Source organism: Leptidea sinapis, chromosome 36, assembly GCF_905404315.1.
Source record: "Leptidea sinapis chromosome 36, ilLepSina1.1, whole genome shotgun sequence".
Taxonomy (NCBI): Eukaryota; Metazoa; Arthropoda; class Insecta; order Lepidoptera; family Pieridae; genus Leptidea; species Leptidea sinapis.
Window position 1 is genome coordinate 8,448,084 of NC_066300.1, and position 17,905 is coordinate 8,465,988.

General features: G+C 34.8%; 1 protein-coding gene across 5 annotated transcripts in view; it reads right to left on the reverse strand.

Moving 5' to 3' along the window:
• The window catches only part of LOC126975438 (furin-like protease 1), a 222,368-nt gene extending 204,463 nt beyond the window's left edge, over positions 1-17,905 (reverse strand). For 3 of the 5 annotated variants that reach the window (XM_050823325.1, XM_050823327.1, XM_050823326.1), the window contains exons 1-2: positions 17,772-17,899; positions 5,643-5,872 (exon numbers count right to left, since the gene is read on the reverse strand). In XM_050823325.1, coding sequence (XP_050679282.1) covers positions 5,643-5,795 — 153 coding nt within the window. In that variant the 5' untranslated portion in view covers positions 5,796-5,872; positions 17,772-17,899. Of the gene's footprint in view, positions 1-5,642; positions 5,873-17,699 lie in introns of all 5 variants that reach the window. The other 2 variants (XM_050823323.1, XM_050823324.1) reach the window with 2 other exon arrangements.

The window sequence follows — 17,905 nt, forward strand, 5'->3', positions numbered from 1 at the left end:
ATAAATTAATGTTGTATTTGTCTACGACGAGCTACTAAGCTAGAGCCGGGTTCGAATCCTGGTAGGTATAAATGCTTGCATTATATGATGATTATGGATGTTTGTTTCCGAGACATGGATGTTTAAATGTATTTATGTATGTTTATATGAATTTATTTATGTTTAAGTAAGTATATTGTATTAAATATACCATATATAATACAATAATATGTCTTGTAACACATAACACAGGCTATATATATATACGTATACTTGGGGCAAGATAATTTCTGTAAAAAGTGTGTCAATATCTAAATAAATGCTAGTAGGTACTTTTATACTCATAAATACAGCAATTAGTGCGACATTCATTATTCCCAACCCATTCCAAAATATTCAGAAACGCACAACGTTAATATTCCAGTTTTCACTTCTGCCGGTACTCTCGGAGTGCAACCCGTGTAAATTTTTAAATATCTAACTGTATACGTATGAACACAATAATGTACACACCCTAAAATATATATATCGTTATTTAGTACAATTATGAATTATTTCGGAATACCTTTGTTTCTACAATATTGCAACTGTATTAGTGACGTCGGCATAACCAAACATGCCCATTTTGATTGCTTTTAAATTGGCTATAATCGATTGATTGCATGCTAGAGATTTATAATGTATTGAATACTAGAACTAGTTTCCAAACAGAAATTAACGAATAATCTCAGTCTTCCGCATTTAACTAGTCTCGGAATAATTAATTTAAAAAAAGATCCGAAAAGCATCATACGTTCCAACCTAACTAACCTGTCAGCCCACGGAAACCAAGGAAAATAATGTAAAGGATGAATAGAAAGGAAATAATGTATTATAAGTAATTTGATATTTTTTTCACATACCAATTTTAATCATAAACTTACTTAATAAAAAAAATTAACAAACCAACACGCATAAATACAGTCCTAGATTTACCATACCATATTTGATATAGATTGCAGCAAATTAGTTTATTATTTATTTTATATTTGATAAAAAATTACTTGTATTGATGTAGGATTGACAAATAAAACCTATAATAAATATTATCCGTCTCCAATAAAGTTTATTTGTCTTAAACCAAATATTCGCTTCGCGACTTAAATGATTACGAGTTTGTTTCGGATTGAAATCATACATTCGAATCAGAATAACTAATTTTATCCATGTTATTTGACTCAAGTCAAGCTTGGTGGACGTATGTTGTGTATGTGTTATATGGAAAACGAACAGCTTTCTAGAAATATTTGGAGTGTTGTGGTTATTGCACTGTGAGGTTAACGAACGCATCATATACCTACGTTTAAGGAGATCAAAGATTGGGTTTGGCAACCTTGCCAAAACTCGGCCACGCTTCAGTGTGGCTCACATTTGTAGCATAAGAGCAACCATACTAAAAGTTGGTCACGCTTCACTGCGGCTTATTCTTGTAGTATAGCAACCTGGCCAGACTCGGCAAGGCATCGCTGTGGTACATTTTTGTAGTATAATTGCAACCTTACTAAAATTTGGCCACGCTTCACTGCGGCTCATTCTTGTAGTATAATATCAACCTGGCCATAACTCGGCAAGGCATCACTGTGGTACATTTTAGTAGTGTAAGAGCAACTTTACTAAAAGTTGGCCATGCTTCACTGCGGCTCATTCTTGTAGTATAATAGCAACCTGGCCAAAACTCGGCCGCGCTTCACTGTGGCTTATTCTTGTAGTATAATAGCAACCTGGCCAAAACTCGGCAAGGCATCACTGTGGTACATTTTTGTTGTATAATAGAAATCTGGGCAAAACTCGGCAAGGCATCACTGCGGTACATATTTGTAGTGCAACAAATGTTAAATTTCCTAAACTTAATTAGCTAAAACTGAAATAAATGATTAAACGTAAATTGTTAAAACAATATCCAACGGGGATCTATTCTGTAGCCTTTCAAGAATTCATAGAAGGAAAAAACTCAGATTAATAGCTGAACAATTATCACACTTGCAATATTCAACGCTAGACGCAATTCTGAATCGAAAGACACTACATTCATATTTTTCCGAGACCGCTGAAAAGTTGAAAGAAAAAATCCATGTTGACTCGAGAATTGTCGACTCTAAGATTATTATACACAATCTATGTATTAATAAGAGATTTCCACCTATGTAGTAACTCATCACGATATCTCTGGAAACATAATGCGAAGAGACTTGAAATTCGGTAGCAATATTCCATTCGCCGAGTAGAGATCAGCTAAGAACGGATTTTACGAAATTCCACTCACGAGAGTTTTTTTTAAATTATGAACAGGACAACGTCTGTCCGGTCAGCTAGTATATAGATATTTGTTTTATACAATGTACTTAAAGTCACAAAATCACTCTTTCTTTATATTAGTGTAAACTGTAATTTTTATGTGATAGCTACAACAACTTGAATATTTCCGGTAACCTTTAAATTAAACGGTCAATGCCGCGAATAAGTAAATAATAAATGAGTAACGTTTATAATTAACAAAGCAATTAATAGGTTTTCCAGTTGAATATTCAGGTCTCGTTTCCGATCATTATTAAATGTGAACATGATTTTAATGAGGTCGAAAACAACTTGGGCAAATTGGAATTGGAACTTGGAAACCTATAAATCCAGTGTCCTGATGTTTAATTCCAGTGTACTCCTAAACTAATGAACGGATTTTAATGGGGATTACTTCATGGAGTGCAGTTTAGTCCAACTTGAAAGATAGGATAGTTTTTATTTCGATTTGGGACCTATAATTATTTTTATTTCCAATATTTGCTCTGTATTGACATATTTTCTATGAGAGAGTTTATAGAGGCACGGTTTGACAGTTCTGCTGTGAAACAATTTCACTATAACAACAGGGGAACTCTTATTGCGATTCAATTGACAACCTAAAATGAACTGCTTTGCTATTTCGTGCCACGACGTGATAAGGGCTATCTAATTTAGGTTGACGTCAAATCATCTGATTAAATCGCAATGATTGACATCATTGAATGTCAAAAAAGATATCAACTTAATCGCAAACTGATTTAGTTCGTTCATTCATTCGTACCATGAGGTGTTATTTCAACCTAAACTGGATAGCTTATTTGTCAAAATAAGCGATCCGAAAAAAGTTGCTGCTTCCTTAGAGGAAAGTGAATCATGTTGTTAATAACTTTCAATAAATGGAGAAAACATACAGAAAAGGAATTTTATTGATGAAAGATGAGATGGGAATACTTTATTGGACTTTTTTGTAAAACAAAACACTGAAAATAAATACCAAAAATGAAAATACTAAAGAAGAGGCAGTAAGGGCCCGGGCTATAGCCTATTCGCAAGAACGAATTAAAAAAAATGTACTCTGTGGTCCTGTCAAATCAGACATCAATGGAGGCGCGTTCGTAACTCGTTACTTTTACGAAAACACCTGAGCAAACATTTAATTTGTAATTCAAAGAACTATATTTATTTATATTACTATTATTTAATAAGTACAAAAAAGGGCTTAATGGTTTATAATTTGACGATATAAAGCGATTTTAAAATTTATTTGTAGTATTTTCTACGCAAAAGAACCGCTAAAATCATATCATTTTAGGTTTCGAAACGCAATTTTATTTCGTTCATTCTTCTATGCGATCCAAACGCCATTCAATAAAGGCACGTCATGGTACGAATTTTAGTGATTCAGCTTAGGTACCTAAACTGAACTGCATCGGATTCTCATCGATTATTAAAAGCTGATGCTAGGCCCTCAGGGGCATATTATTTTAAGCAATAATTCTTGATGTTATGAAATATTGACAAATTAAAAAAAAAAACAGTATTTTATTTATTATGTACAAACCAATGTCTACCGGGTCAGTTAGTTTTATTATATAGAATATAATGTATAGGTCACATAATATAAGCATATAATAATATGCAATTACTCGTACACACCAGGATAAGCCAGGAATAATGAAAACTTTTCACGAAGGGTAATTGATATGCCCTGCCCATTACAAGGCAGTGCCGCTCAGGATTCTTGAAAAATCCAAAATTTCTGAGCTGTAAAACCGACTTCAAATCTGCTCGGGCGATGATATGGGGCAGATCGTTCCCTCCCTCAAAATATAGCGACGGAAGCGATCACCAGTCCATACATCTCGCGTGTATAATCCAGACGATCCTGTTTTAGTTGGTAAGTCTAATTTATACTCGCTTATAAAATGTGTATAAAATTATTTCACATATTTATTAGATGTTTGCAGAACTTTTTCTGCTCTCATAACTCTTTTGAGATTTTTATTATTATATATTTTATAAACCATTTGGAAAAGATTAGGTAACGTACTCTTAAAAATTTAACACTAAACTAGTGAATAACTTAGTCAAACACTCAACACATTTCGATTTTTTTTTAAATAATAACAGTCATTAAAAAAAGAAAATCACACATGGTATTTACGATTGGACAAAAATAAATATTTAATAGATGTCCTACTATTCAAATTCTAAGGAATATCTGTTTAATACATAACATGTTTGTATGACGCATTCGTGTTTACTGGCAAAATGAATAACAAATACGCACCCACACGTATAAAACGTAGAGTAAGACTGCGTCTCTTTTATAATGTGTTAAGGAAATAACTAAGTTTCTTATAACACTATAATTGTGGGAGGCTCCTTTGCATAGTATGCCGGCCGATTATGGGTACCACATCGACGCCTATTTCTGCCGTGAAGCAGTAATGTGAAAGCATTATTGTGTTTCGGTCTGAAGGACGCCGTAACTAGTGAAATTACTGGACAAATGAGACTTAGCATCTTATGTGACGAGCGCAACTGGAGTAGTACCTACAGCTCAGAATTTTTGGATTTTTCAAGAATCCTGAGCGGCACTGCCTTGTAATGGGCAGGGCATATCAATTACCCTTAGCTAAACATCCTGCTCGTCTCGTTACTTATTGTCATGAAAAAAATTTAACGCACGCCAAAACGAGCCTTAAAAAAGCTACAGCACATGAAACAACATTCTATTTACGATTTAGCACGGAGACTCTTGTGGTTCATTACATTGCCATAAGAGGATTAGATCTGCTTCAAAAGATCTTACCGTCACGTTGAAAATGGTTGAAGTCAAATAAAGGTATATATCTAGGTAGTTACGCACTTAGCTAGTTATATAAGTATATACAGGGTTATTGGTAATTCGACGTATTCCCGTTAGAAGGTGATAGGGTTGAATGATTTGCAATAATTTTTAACCCCCATACATATGATGCAAAAGTAAACGATTTTTGAGTTATCGTGGTGTTTAGCTATGATTAAAAAAAAAAGTCAAAATTGCAACTACAAATTGTTTCTTTTGATTTATAAAAACAATTAAACACTGGTAATTTATCAATATTAAAACAACATATATCCGTCCAAATTTAAAAATGCGAGACAAAAAACGATATTATTTCAATATTTTTTCAGATTACTTTCAATAAAATGCCTAAAAACCCCAATAAATCAAAAGTGGTCTGTGTACGGATGCTTCGTAAACGTGATGGTCGTGTTTAGGGTCGTAATTGGTAGGTAATCACATCAAGACAGTGGTAGATTGTTTCAGAATAAGTTTGTAAGTAATGCAGAGCACTCACCTCTCCCAGATTAATGAATCCGTGATCCACTGCCACAGAGTCTGCAGCCTCCTTGCCGCCGGGCACGTGCACGGCCCACGTGGGCGTGTAGTGCGCACGCGCCGCTCGCAGCATCAACAAGATGGCCGCGACAACAACAGCTCCGCGCGCCATCTCACAACACTTCACTTACTAGTACTCGCTAGCATGGCACACTGACAATTTTATTTAAACTACTTCTATATGTCTATCTAAAAGATAAGTAATTATTATTAATTCAATTGTTGAAGTATTTTATTTGGAACTTGTCACTCGTAAGGGTTATTGTTAGCCACCTGATCCTCTTACAAAAATATAAACCTACACCGGTCATTGAGCAAAAGTAAAACTCACAAGATTCACAGAGCACTTGGTCTTCGACAACTCGAGCAGCTCTGCGTTCAAATGGTTTGAGCTGATACTTGGGAGGAGTAGGCCAGAGAAGAAAACAATACAATTTGAATGTTTAAAATGATAATTTAAAACTGATTGAGCTGTAACTTTAAATGAAACGTTGAATTATAAAAAATATGTTGCCTGTACATATTGATAAAAGCTTTTCACAGTTACTTACTATTACGCGCTTTTTATTGGCTTCACATGTATGTGTGTTTGTTTGTAACCGACTCATTTGGGCGCGAATTTGACCCACTTGAAACGGCCAGATCAAACTTCGTAGGTTTATAAAGAACCGATGACATTACAATAATTTGATAAAATTATTCCATTTTTAAATTCGCAGAATAACATTTTAGTTAAATTATAAAATTTTCATCTATCGTCTATAAGGCAGGAATTGAGGTTAATTTTAAATTTCAACCACTATCTTTAACCGATTTATCTGGTATTAAGAAATTGTCGAATACCAAAGAGAATTTTAATTCAACAATGCAAATAATAGTTAAAAAAACTAAAAAACATGCTTTTATAAAAACAACAAACTAAAAAGCAGGAAATATTTTCTATTATTTAGTTCGGTTTTAAAAATAAAAAGCGTGTTTTGTTTTCGACATGTAAAGACGGTGTTCGTAGTCGCGTTTAAAAAAGTGAATTTGAATTGTCTTTAACCGAGTTAAAGACTCACATTAGAAAACGTTTAAGTAAAATTGAATTTTATTATTAGAGTTATTGTGTAGTCTATTTAGAGGAGCTTATAACTATTGTACTTCAAACATTTGCCTGAAGTACAATTACTATAATCTTGAAAACGGTTGAATAACATATTTAATTTTAAACAATTAGACAATATATATTTTATCGGTGACATCATTACTGCTGTGCTAATTATACAGAAAGTTATATTCAATTTATATGTTAAATTAAATTAAAGTTATTCACCTCAGCTGTACATACCACTATCACGAAAATTTACAGGTAATAGAGTGAGTAAACGTATTTTAATATACTTAACAATATTATATGTTTTTAAAGTGATAACCCTCACTTCTAGGATTAATACACAAATAAAATTTGAAAATCAAAATTTTATGAACGATTCGGGATCGAATCCACGACCTCCGGCGTTCCGTGTCGGACCTCAACCTGAGAGTTGAACAAAGCAAACCGAATTTTATAACGAAGCGGTACTCGAACGGTCAGCTCAGTTGGTTAGAGCACCGGCACGGAACGCCGGAGGTCGTGGGTTCGAATCCCGCATCGTTCATAATATTTTGTTTTTCAAATTTTATTTGTGTTTTAATATACTTTTCTATATAATATATCTTTTTACTTGTGATATAAGCCGTGCCTACATAGTTATGAATACTATAATATTCTAGATTTAAGGTAAGCCATAAATCTAGTATGAGAGATATGACTACAAGTAGACGTGTGACATGTGTATTGTATTGAGAAGTAATTAATCCCCTTACTCATAATGGTCCGCTAACTTTAAACAGCCGCTAAGGAGTGTTTTTTCTCATTCTGACTTAGGTCTATAGAAGAAGACAGAGTGAGAATTAGCAATGCTTTAAGTTAGCAGACTATTATGAATAAGGGGGTAAATGTTTAGCAATTATAAAATTAGGTGAGCCACAAAAATCAGCATTTAATGAATTTGGTCGGCATACAAAGATTTTGTTTGCAATAAAAAACATCAGGCCGCAATCCTTGTTCCGCAAATAATTCTGATAATTGTCAAAAATTGAATCATAAACAGGCAGCTACATGAGTTTGCATAATAAACATTCAGTCCGCAAAATAACTACTTGGTCAGAAGATTTCATGATTGATAAGCAGTGTATTTTAGTGGGTTGTCTTATTGTCAATTGAAAGAAATGATTGGATAAAAGGGAGATGTGACTGTCCACTCCATAATTTATAAAATTGGTTAGGTTAGATTCTGTTAGAACAGTTAAAACGACGCACGAGCCGAGCGTAGCGGGCCGCGGCACCGGTCGGCGAGTACCAGAAACGAATTCTAGGCGTTGAAATAAACTTTTTTGCTTACCATCTGAGGGCTTACCAAAATTTTATTAAACAGGAGCAGCTCATTGCAACTAATATAATTAATATGCTGTACAAAAATAATTTTAACCATCCAGAATGAAATAAATTGCTGATTGATTTTGAAATGTTTGCTGCCCATGAGTTGCTGATCAATTAGCTATTTCTGATCACAGATTATATTTTTCTGCTGACAAATATACCAATTCTATGCTTACCATTTAAATAACACCCTATTGTATTCGTGGTCTAGCGCTCCTCTTAGTAACGTAATAACACTTCTGAGATACAAAAATGGCCTGAATTTCTTATTTTCAGTAAATAATATTTATTTTTATCACTCTGTATATTATTGTTATTGTGAATATTTAATCAAACAAATATCGTACCAAAGTCAATAACATAATAATGTCAAAGCGAGAAGGTATCATTTGCATTAAACATATTTATTATTTTAAGTATTTGCAAGATATTGGCTGCAGTTTTTCCGAACCGATACTACTTAGGGACCTTCAAGAAAAGAGCATACTCCCACCTTAAAGGCCGGGAACGCCTCTCACCCCTGGAACTGCTGATACTCATGGGCGGCTGCCTCAGCAGTCCTCATCACGGAAGCCTTTTGGCCCGATTGCCTCCTCTTATATAAAAATAGTACTTTAATGACCCCATGAATTATTACGGTGCATCGGATAAGGAGTCCCGATTTTCTACTTACGTATTCCGAGAAAGAGTTTTAACATAGCTAGTACGGGAAATCTTAGCATAACCGGTAATATTTGAGTTTATAATATACGTGATGGCTTATAATATTGATTTTGTAACAAGAATAAAATCTATTGTTTTTTTTAATGAAAATAATGGACGAGACGAGCAGGACGTTCAGCTGATGGTAATTGATGCGCCCTACCCATTACAATGCAGTGCCGCTCAGGATTCTTGAAAAACCCAATGTTCTGAGGGGCACTACAGCTGCGTTCGTCACCTTGACACATATGATGTTAAGTCTCACTTGCCCAGTAATTTCACTAGCTACGGCGCCCTTCAGACCGAAACAAAATAATGCTTACACATAACTGCTTCACGGCAGAAATAGGCGCCGTTCTGGTACCCATAATCTAGCAAATCTGTGCAAAAGAGCCTCCCACTTGTGTGTTGGTGTGAAGCAAATCTCAATCCTTCTACGGTTTATAATTTTATATTACCAACATTTTAAGTATAATGAAGTCCAAAAATTGTCCCGTGTTTTTGATAAATTGTGTGTGTTATTTTCTGTATATATCTGTGTAATGTCTATAATACTTTAAGGCAGCGAGGAATTGGTAGTATTCTCGCTTCGACGTAGGTCAATACAACGAAGGACACAAGCCTGTCCGAAGCTCGATTCATTCTCATCCCACCCTTTTATTAAGGTTTCAATTAATTCGGATGCTGAATTTCAATTGCTAAATTAAGTCTACACCAACAGAGTTAAATTAATAAAAGAAAAAATAGTTGACAATCGTTTGAAACTTAGCTATACATTATAATTATACAAATAAAAGTAAAAGTAATTGATACGAATAATAGTTAAGCACGATAAGTTGATCGGTGGTCAGTCAAGTCTTAAAAAGTATTCTTTTAAATTCTGTTTTAAATTTGTATCAGTCAACGAGTCGGTCAAGTCACGTGGCAGTTTATTAATCAGTCTAGGTTCTATGTAAGCTGTTGTTCTTTCACCGAACGCATTGGATGCCCGAGGCATGTGCAGCCGGTTTAGACTGACAGCGCGCGTATACACGGGATGATCTATGGCTGTTTTTAATTTATTATTAAAATAATTTTCTTCTGGTATTGAATATTCAATTTGCTTAAATATATCTGATTTACTTAAATGTTGTAAAATCTATACTAATAATTGGTTATACTACGAAAACTACTGTACTGATCGGAATAATACTTAAACTAATATCAAGATACAGCGTGTTTCGGAGAAGGTTTTAGTATATATTTGTTCGTGATTACTTATCCGGAAACTTAGCCTTAACTTTAATATTATCCTTAACTTTATTTTTGAATTAGTAATATCTATATAATCGTCATGCTCACTAAATGGCATTGCTTGCGGCGCCGTCGTCTCCTTCCCTCAAATATGTGCGACGGGAACGATGACTGGTCAATGCGTCAACTCGTGAACGGGTGCTGCTTGTAGTGCCAGGTCGACCTGTTATAGTTAATGAATTATTGTATTGAATCACGACCATCACGTTCATGAAGCATCCTTACACAAACAACTTAGATTACTCTAAAGGTTGATGCACCCAATATACGATAATTTATATATTATTTAAATACGACTCATATATTGGGTGCAGCACCTTACAAACTAATTTGTTATGTGTAGTGGCCATTATAAAATACTTTATTTGATTGAAAAGAGTGGCCGTTGAGTTTCTTATATTATGTTTTTCTCACGTGCTCAACTCTTTACAAACATATTATGGTTAATTTAGTAATGTATAAGAAATATTTTTAGTGACGTTTTAGAAGCGCTTAGTTCAAGCCTATTTGTATAAAGTTTACTTGACTTTGAATATATATTCGCAATACAAATAATTCAATACCATTTTATTATGGGGTACTTAATTTATGTGACAAAATAACGTTAACCGGGTCAGTACTTGTTCTGTTTATAAAATACAACTTACATCTTATCATATTAATACGATTGTGATAAGTATTTTTCACAATCTTATCGTAAGAAAATAATATAACCTCACATCTAAATAATATAACATATAAATATTATTGAAAACACCGGTCTTATACTCCTGGGACATTAATTATTTCAGAGTTACAACTTAATTCATTTTAACAAGAGTTTGCCCACAGGTCGATAACTCATGTTATTGTAATACGCTAGTTTCGTAAGTATGTATGTATATCTGTATATTTGAAGACCCATGCAGCCCAGTGGTACTCAGTTAACAGGGTGTTAACTGAGCTAGAGCTATTTATAATATGATGAATGTGGATGATTGTATGTAAGTAATATTAATACCAGAACCAAAGAAAAAAAACAACGTTTATTTCCAATTCTTCCTTTAAGTAACATCGAAAGATCATTTATCAGAAAATGGTGTTCGATTTTATAATAAGTTTCCCGAAACATTGGAAACGGCTCCCAACAAGTTCAAAGTTATATCTAACGAAAACATTATTACAATGTGAAATAATATTTAAATAATACGGAACCTTGGATATGAATTTTCCTTATGGCTGAAAGTTTCTATATTCAAATGCAAACAAAATATTATAAGTTTAATTTGTTTAGTTCTAGTGGACAACGGCGGTGTCGTGGGCCGAGTCGCTCTCCTCAAAACGATGCTCTTGATCGGGTGGCTGGATGATTTTATCTTCGACTTAGTTAATCAGTTCCAATTTATAATATAATTACTTGATTTTCACCGAAGTTACGTTGTAGGTACTCCTCCACTCGTGTTAAATTATTAAGTCGACCTCGAACCACTATATTTGGAAGTTAATGGTAAAGTTTGATTGTATGTAGAAGAACCTTGATGATGATCTTGAAATGGTCTTTCGATTTTACTTGACGTAGAAGTGGAAATAAATGGTTCTATTTTGTCTCTGGTATTAATATTACGTGTATCTTTCACATGTTTATGCATTGACTGAAAACCTTTAATTCAGATTCAGATCTTAGAACCTTTCTTGGCCCTATGTTATACATAGCTCTAACAGCTTCCTTCTGAAGCACAAAAGCAGATTCATAATGAGCAGAATTAGCCCTTACTAATAGGGTGTTTGACATACTGCTGTGAAATAACTAACATTGCACTTTCAATACTATCTTTTTACTGAGTATGCTGCAGAGCTAAGTCTGTTCGATCAATTTTTGCCATGAAGGCGTTTGCAACTTAGTTATATGCAAAGTTATTCCTAGAAAAGCAGAGGTATCCACTATATCTAGTTTCTCGAATCAATTTGTCCAACATTTAGTTAAGCGATACACTTAGTTTTAGAATTAAGTTATAAGATTCCACTCAATATTCAGTCAATTTAACTCAAGACTATTGTTTGTAACGTCTAAATTTGTTGAGTATCGATTTAAGAAGTTAAGTGGGGTCCTTAATCCCCCATTTTTATAAGTGATCCAGAAGAGCATTATTCATTTACATCTAACCTTAGTCAGGTATCTACAGTTCAAGTAGGATATCACAAGTCCAATTTTCACTTTTTCTACACACAAACAAAGATGTCAGGAAGTATCCCGAGAGTCCTGACAGGCGTCATATATAATATTATAATAGTCAACAACTTACAGGCCTATCATAGAACATAATCATATATAGCGGCTTTTACAGCAGTACAGTTAGCATAAAAATTAATTCTAGTGAGCCCGTCTTTGATGGATATAAATATTTAGTTTTGGTAGTATAATTAAGCACTGTTTTTTGCAAGACTTATAGATACTCTGACAGCTCACTTATCTCCTTTTCTACTAAAAGTTCTACTTCAGAGTAAAATTTCGCCCAAGCATTGAGAGGACACTTCTAATCAACATTTCAATTCATAAATTGATCCAGCAGCAGTGTATTGTCATTGAACCTATCAGCCATTGTCAACAATGCGCTCGTTGGCATTCACTCCATTGTTATGGATATATCTGGCTTCGTTTCATTTCAATAAGCACCCATCCGCGATACGTGACCCAAAGGACAGTTATTATTACTCTAGAGTCTAGTTGGTTGATTACTCCGATCCAATTTTTTTTTTAAATAAGGGACCAAAGAGGAAAACATTCAGCTGATGGTAACTGATACGCCTTACCCATTTTAATGCAGTGCCGCTCAGAATTCTTGAAAAACCTAAAAATTCTGAGCGTCACTACAATTGCGCTCGTCTCCTGAGACATAAGATGTTAAGTCTCATTTGCCCAGTAATTTCACTAGCTACGGCGCCCTTCAGACCGTAACACAATAATGCTTACACATTACTGCTTCACGGCAGAAATAGGCGCCGTTGTGGAACCCATAATCTAGCCGGTATCCTGTGCAAATGAGCCTCCCACTGGTAAACCAACATAAATCAGCTTTAACGATAGTCGGTATAACTGTTATATATTTTTTGAAAAATTTAAGATTCAGAAGACCACCAGCCAATTACAATCACATTTTACAGATATTTTGCAGAAAATTTATTGAAGTAGGCGTTACTTTGCGAAAATCCATAATTATACAAATGATTTAAGTTTTATTTAGTATATTTGTTTTTAAACAATTCGACACGTGTTTCGCCTCTACACGAGGCAATCTCAGGACGTGTTGTCTCGCCAAAATCTGGTACGAGACTGAAAGTTCAGTCTCGTGCCAGATTTTCAAGACATCACCAGATCAACCGTCTTATATTCGCCACTCAATCTTAAAATGTTTTTTGCCCTGAATGAAACAGACTAAAGAAACTTGTTGGTTGGGTTGTAGGATCTTTTTAAGTTAAGCTTTGAGAGCACTTATATCCCCTTCTTATTTATTCATCACAGTTACTTTGTAAAAACTTATTGATCTGAATGGCGTTCCCTGACAGTTATACTCTCTTAAATTATTCACGATGTTAGCCCAGAGACCTCATAAAGTTTGACAGATGAAAAAATAACCATGTTTAATTGAGGACAGTATTCCTTTTTGTAATAATTAAACTTTCCTTTTATGCTAATATCATTTAATTAGTGTCCCTTTCGAATAGCCAGAGGTACAGCAGAAGTTGACAATAATGAAGGTATTCAAAATTAATTTCATATCAAATTGGTATTTCGACGTTTGGTATGGCGGATTTTGTGTCCCCAATTTAGCTCCTCAGTTGGATCTGTTTTAGGTGTTAAGTTGGCCCCTGTCACTCCTACCAGCTCTTCTAGAACTACAGAACATTTCTCGATGTTCACTGACTTCTCGGGGCGACCTCGTATTATCGACGATTAATGTTTCCGAAGCGGTAGTAGTATCTAGTATATTAGAAATGACATCAAAAAGAATTCTAAAGGAATCAATTTTGAAAAAATTACGCCTTTTTTGTCCCTTGATCGATCACTCCTGTGCATTCTTGGTTTTTCTATGTTTATCTCTACGTCTGTACATGTATTTTATGATAATATTTAAAGGACTTCGTCGCTGTCAGAGTTAACTGACATAAATAGGAACTTTACATTAGAAAAAATCTAGACATAAAATACGATTACGGAACTGATTTTGCGGGCGTAACTGACCTTAATGTTTTATTTAATATGACTTTTCAAGTCTCTCAACGATAACTGCGACATTGATCAATTATTGTGACCGCCATTCACCCAGAACAGATACAACTGCTATGTCTTTATTCTAATTATAAGCACGGCCCTTACGGTATGGTACATTTAGATAAAGAAATATTTCTTGGATGATAAAATAGATTTTTGATTATTTGGCTGTAACATCATTAACGTTAGGCATTCCATAAAAATGTTAATAAACGCACAAGGTTTTTATTTATTGTAATTCCCCCTAAATAAATTATATTGACAAATACATACTAGGTAAGAGGCCGGCTAGTCGGCGTTTTTTGCCGAATAAACGCCGACTAGTGGCCAACTACTATAGTTGCCGGATAGTGCAATAAATAAGTTAATACACATTCTGAATGATTTTATAATAATATATTGTAATATAATGATAAGGATTAATTTCGTATTTGTGTTACCACCTTTTACATTACCGCTTTATAATTGCCAACTATTTACCCCGTTATTCATAATGGTCCACTAACTTTAAATAGCCGCATAGGAGTGTTTTTTCTTAAGTCAATAGAAGAAGACAGAGTGAGAATTAGCAATGCTTTAAGTAAGCAGACTATTATGAATAAGGGGGTTAAAGTATTAACAAGTTAGTATGATATCCTTAAGAGATAGACATATGCATTCGTGGACATTTCTGTAGACCTATATAAGATACATAATTACGCCATACGTAATTTTGTTATATCTCGAAGGCGGCGTTTTCGTTGAAAGCTCCCAGGCGGGCTTATTTTTTCCGACACCTCCAACAAATCTCGTTAATGAATACCAATATGAATACATAAACTAAGACGAAGGTTTTCAACCAGTGTGTGTTGTCAGTGATGACTTACGGTACACAGACGTGGTCGCTAAGTATTGGCCTTATGAGAAAGCTCATGGTCGCTCAGAGGGCAAGTGAGAGGGCTATGCTCGGAGTTTCCCTGCGAGATCGAATCAGAAATGAGGAGATCCGTAGGATAACCAAAGTAACCGACATAGTACAAACGATTGCGAAACTGAAGTGGTAGTGGGCAGGGCACATAGTTCGACGGATAGATGGCCGTTGGGAAAGTATAGTCCTCGAATGGCGACCACGCACCGGAAGACGCAGTTTTGGTAGGTCCCCAAAGATGGACCGACGATCTGGTCAAGATCGCCGGAATACGTTGGGGAGGGCAGCGTAGGACCGATCATCCGTGTCCTTTGTCCAGCAGTGGACATCTTCCAGCTGATAATGATACATAAACTACAATTCATATCAAATTATATATTAAAACCTTCCTCGAGAACTATGCATCCACTGGTGAAAATAGCATGATAATCGGTGCAGTAGTTTTTGAGTTTATCGCGAACAGACAGACAGACATACGCGGCGGAGGACTTTGTTTTGGTATGTAGTGATTCTTTGATATTAATCTCGTGATATCATAGTAATAAACTCACTACTTCAATACAATAGTATTTGTTGACGTACCTATATTATTTATAAACACCCATTGTGTTTGATGATGAAAGGTATGTTTCTTTGGTTAACGCGAGTGTTACACATTTAAATAAAACATTTTTTAAAGGATTAAAACGCGCGTAAATGAAACTGTGTTTTTACATTCGATTATGCGTATAAGTTACATTTTTATTATTATTTTAGTTAACACGACGTTGCATGAACTTTTCAGAGCGGTTTCAGTGGGCATGCTTAATATGTTGCTGTTTCACTACTTGTTGTAGGAAGTGATTTTGAGTATATTATTGTAATGTGACGTTAGCGAGAAGAATATTTTAGGCGTATTTTTTTTTTTCAATGTAAGTACAGTTTAGAGAATGTGTTAAAGTTTTAAAATATTAGGTCTAGTTAATATTATTCTTGAGATGCTCAAGGAGATAGGCAAGATCTCAAAAATATATAACTGTTACATTATATTATTTGAAACTCGTTAGTTGTCACGTTGGTACGGTACCTAGTCGATTGTTTAAGCCCAATTGGAGATGCTCTATGAGGGTGAGCTCCATGGGTTCTCGGTCGTCCCCAGTCTTGCATTTCTAATATATTTTTATGAATGGTAATTGTAACGCCCTGCCCATTATAATGCAGTGCCGCTCAGGATTTTTGAAAAACCCAAAAATTCAGAGTGCGCTCTATAGTTGCGCTCGTCATCTGGAGACATAAGATGTTAAGTCTCATTTGCCCTTCGCATAGCGCTTCGGAGCGGAGGAGGAGTTTATGAAAATAATAAACGAGACAAACAGGACTTTCAGCTGATGGTAATTGGTACGCCTCGCCCATTACAATGCAGTGCCGCTCAGGATTCTTGAGAAACCCAAAAATTCCGAGCGGCACTACAATTGCGCTCGTCACCTTGAGACAATATTTTAAATCTCATTTGCCCAGTAATTTCACTAGCTATGGCGCCCTTCAGACCGAAACACAATAATGTTTACACATAACTGCTTCACGGCAGAAATAGGCGCCGTTGTGGTACCCATAATCTAGCCGGCATCCTGAGCAAAGAAGACTGGTAAAATAATTTAATTATGTACTTTATTGAAACTTAAGGGTTTTAAAATTAAGGGTTCTATCTAACCCCGGACAAGCATGCAAGTCGGACCGTTTTAACAATCGGAATTCTTTTGAAAATTCGTAATTTCTCTTAATTTCCTACCTGTTTTATTAAGTAGGTTAAAACACAAGAACTTATAATTTACCCATCCCCAATAGTAGGTAAATGCGATTACTTAGAATGATATTTGATTAACTTTAAGTTGTTTAATTTGTGTGTGTGTGTTTTTAATAATACAATAAAATTATTTAAATATTTTTTTTTTATTGTTTGTATGAGTATAAATTTCACGTTAAGTTCCTTTTTGGTGCTTAGTTTAACTAAAAGTGCATAAAAGATAATATTATGTGTAAAATATAATCAAGAAATGAGGTCATTTTATTGGTAGGTTAGCAATTACGGCAAAATGCTAACACTAAGTACTATAATGAACTTTATGTTAATATATTTGCCTGTGTTGAACACATCACCGACTGCATTTGAAATATTTGCATTGTCACTTTGTTGGAGTCGAACAACAATCGGTTTACTTATTAAGAGAGGCACACTCGTAAGACGTTATTATCTTATCTCTGGTTCACTACGCTAACAATTTTGTGACTAATATTTGGCAACGTTATCGATGTATCTAAAATATTCAATACATTGACAGATTTGTATGTGAAGGACCAAGATTCCGTGACACTTAGACAATACAGTGAGAGTCGGCACTCGGAACGTCGGAGGAGCGTTCACCTCTGGCATCCCGTCCGATTATACATCTCTCTGTCGTCGGATCAAGCGATTGCGAACAATATCCTCACGTACAAGTTGCAAATAACTTCCACTATGAGACACAATAACACACTAGAGTCATAATAGACCACGGCACTGTTAACAATTGGCGCGTGAATGTTGCGGTCGCACAACGCTAGACACAACCTGCTCGATCGCGCGCAAGA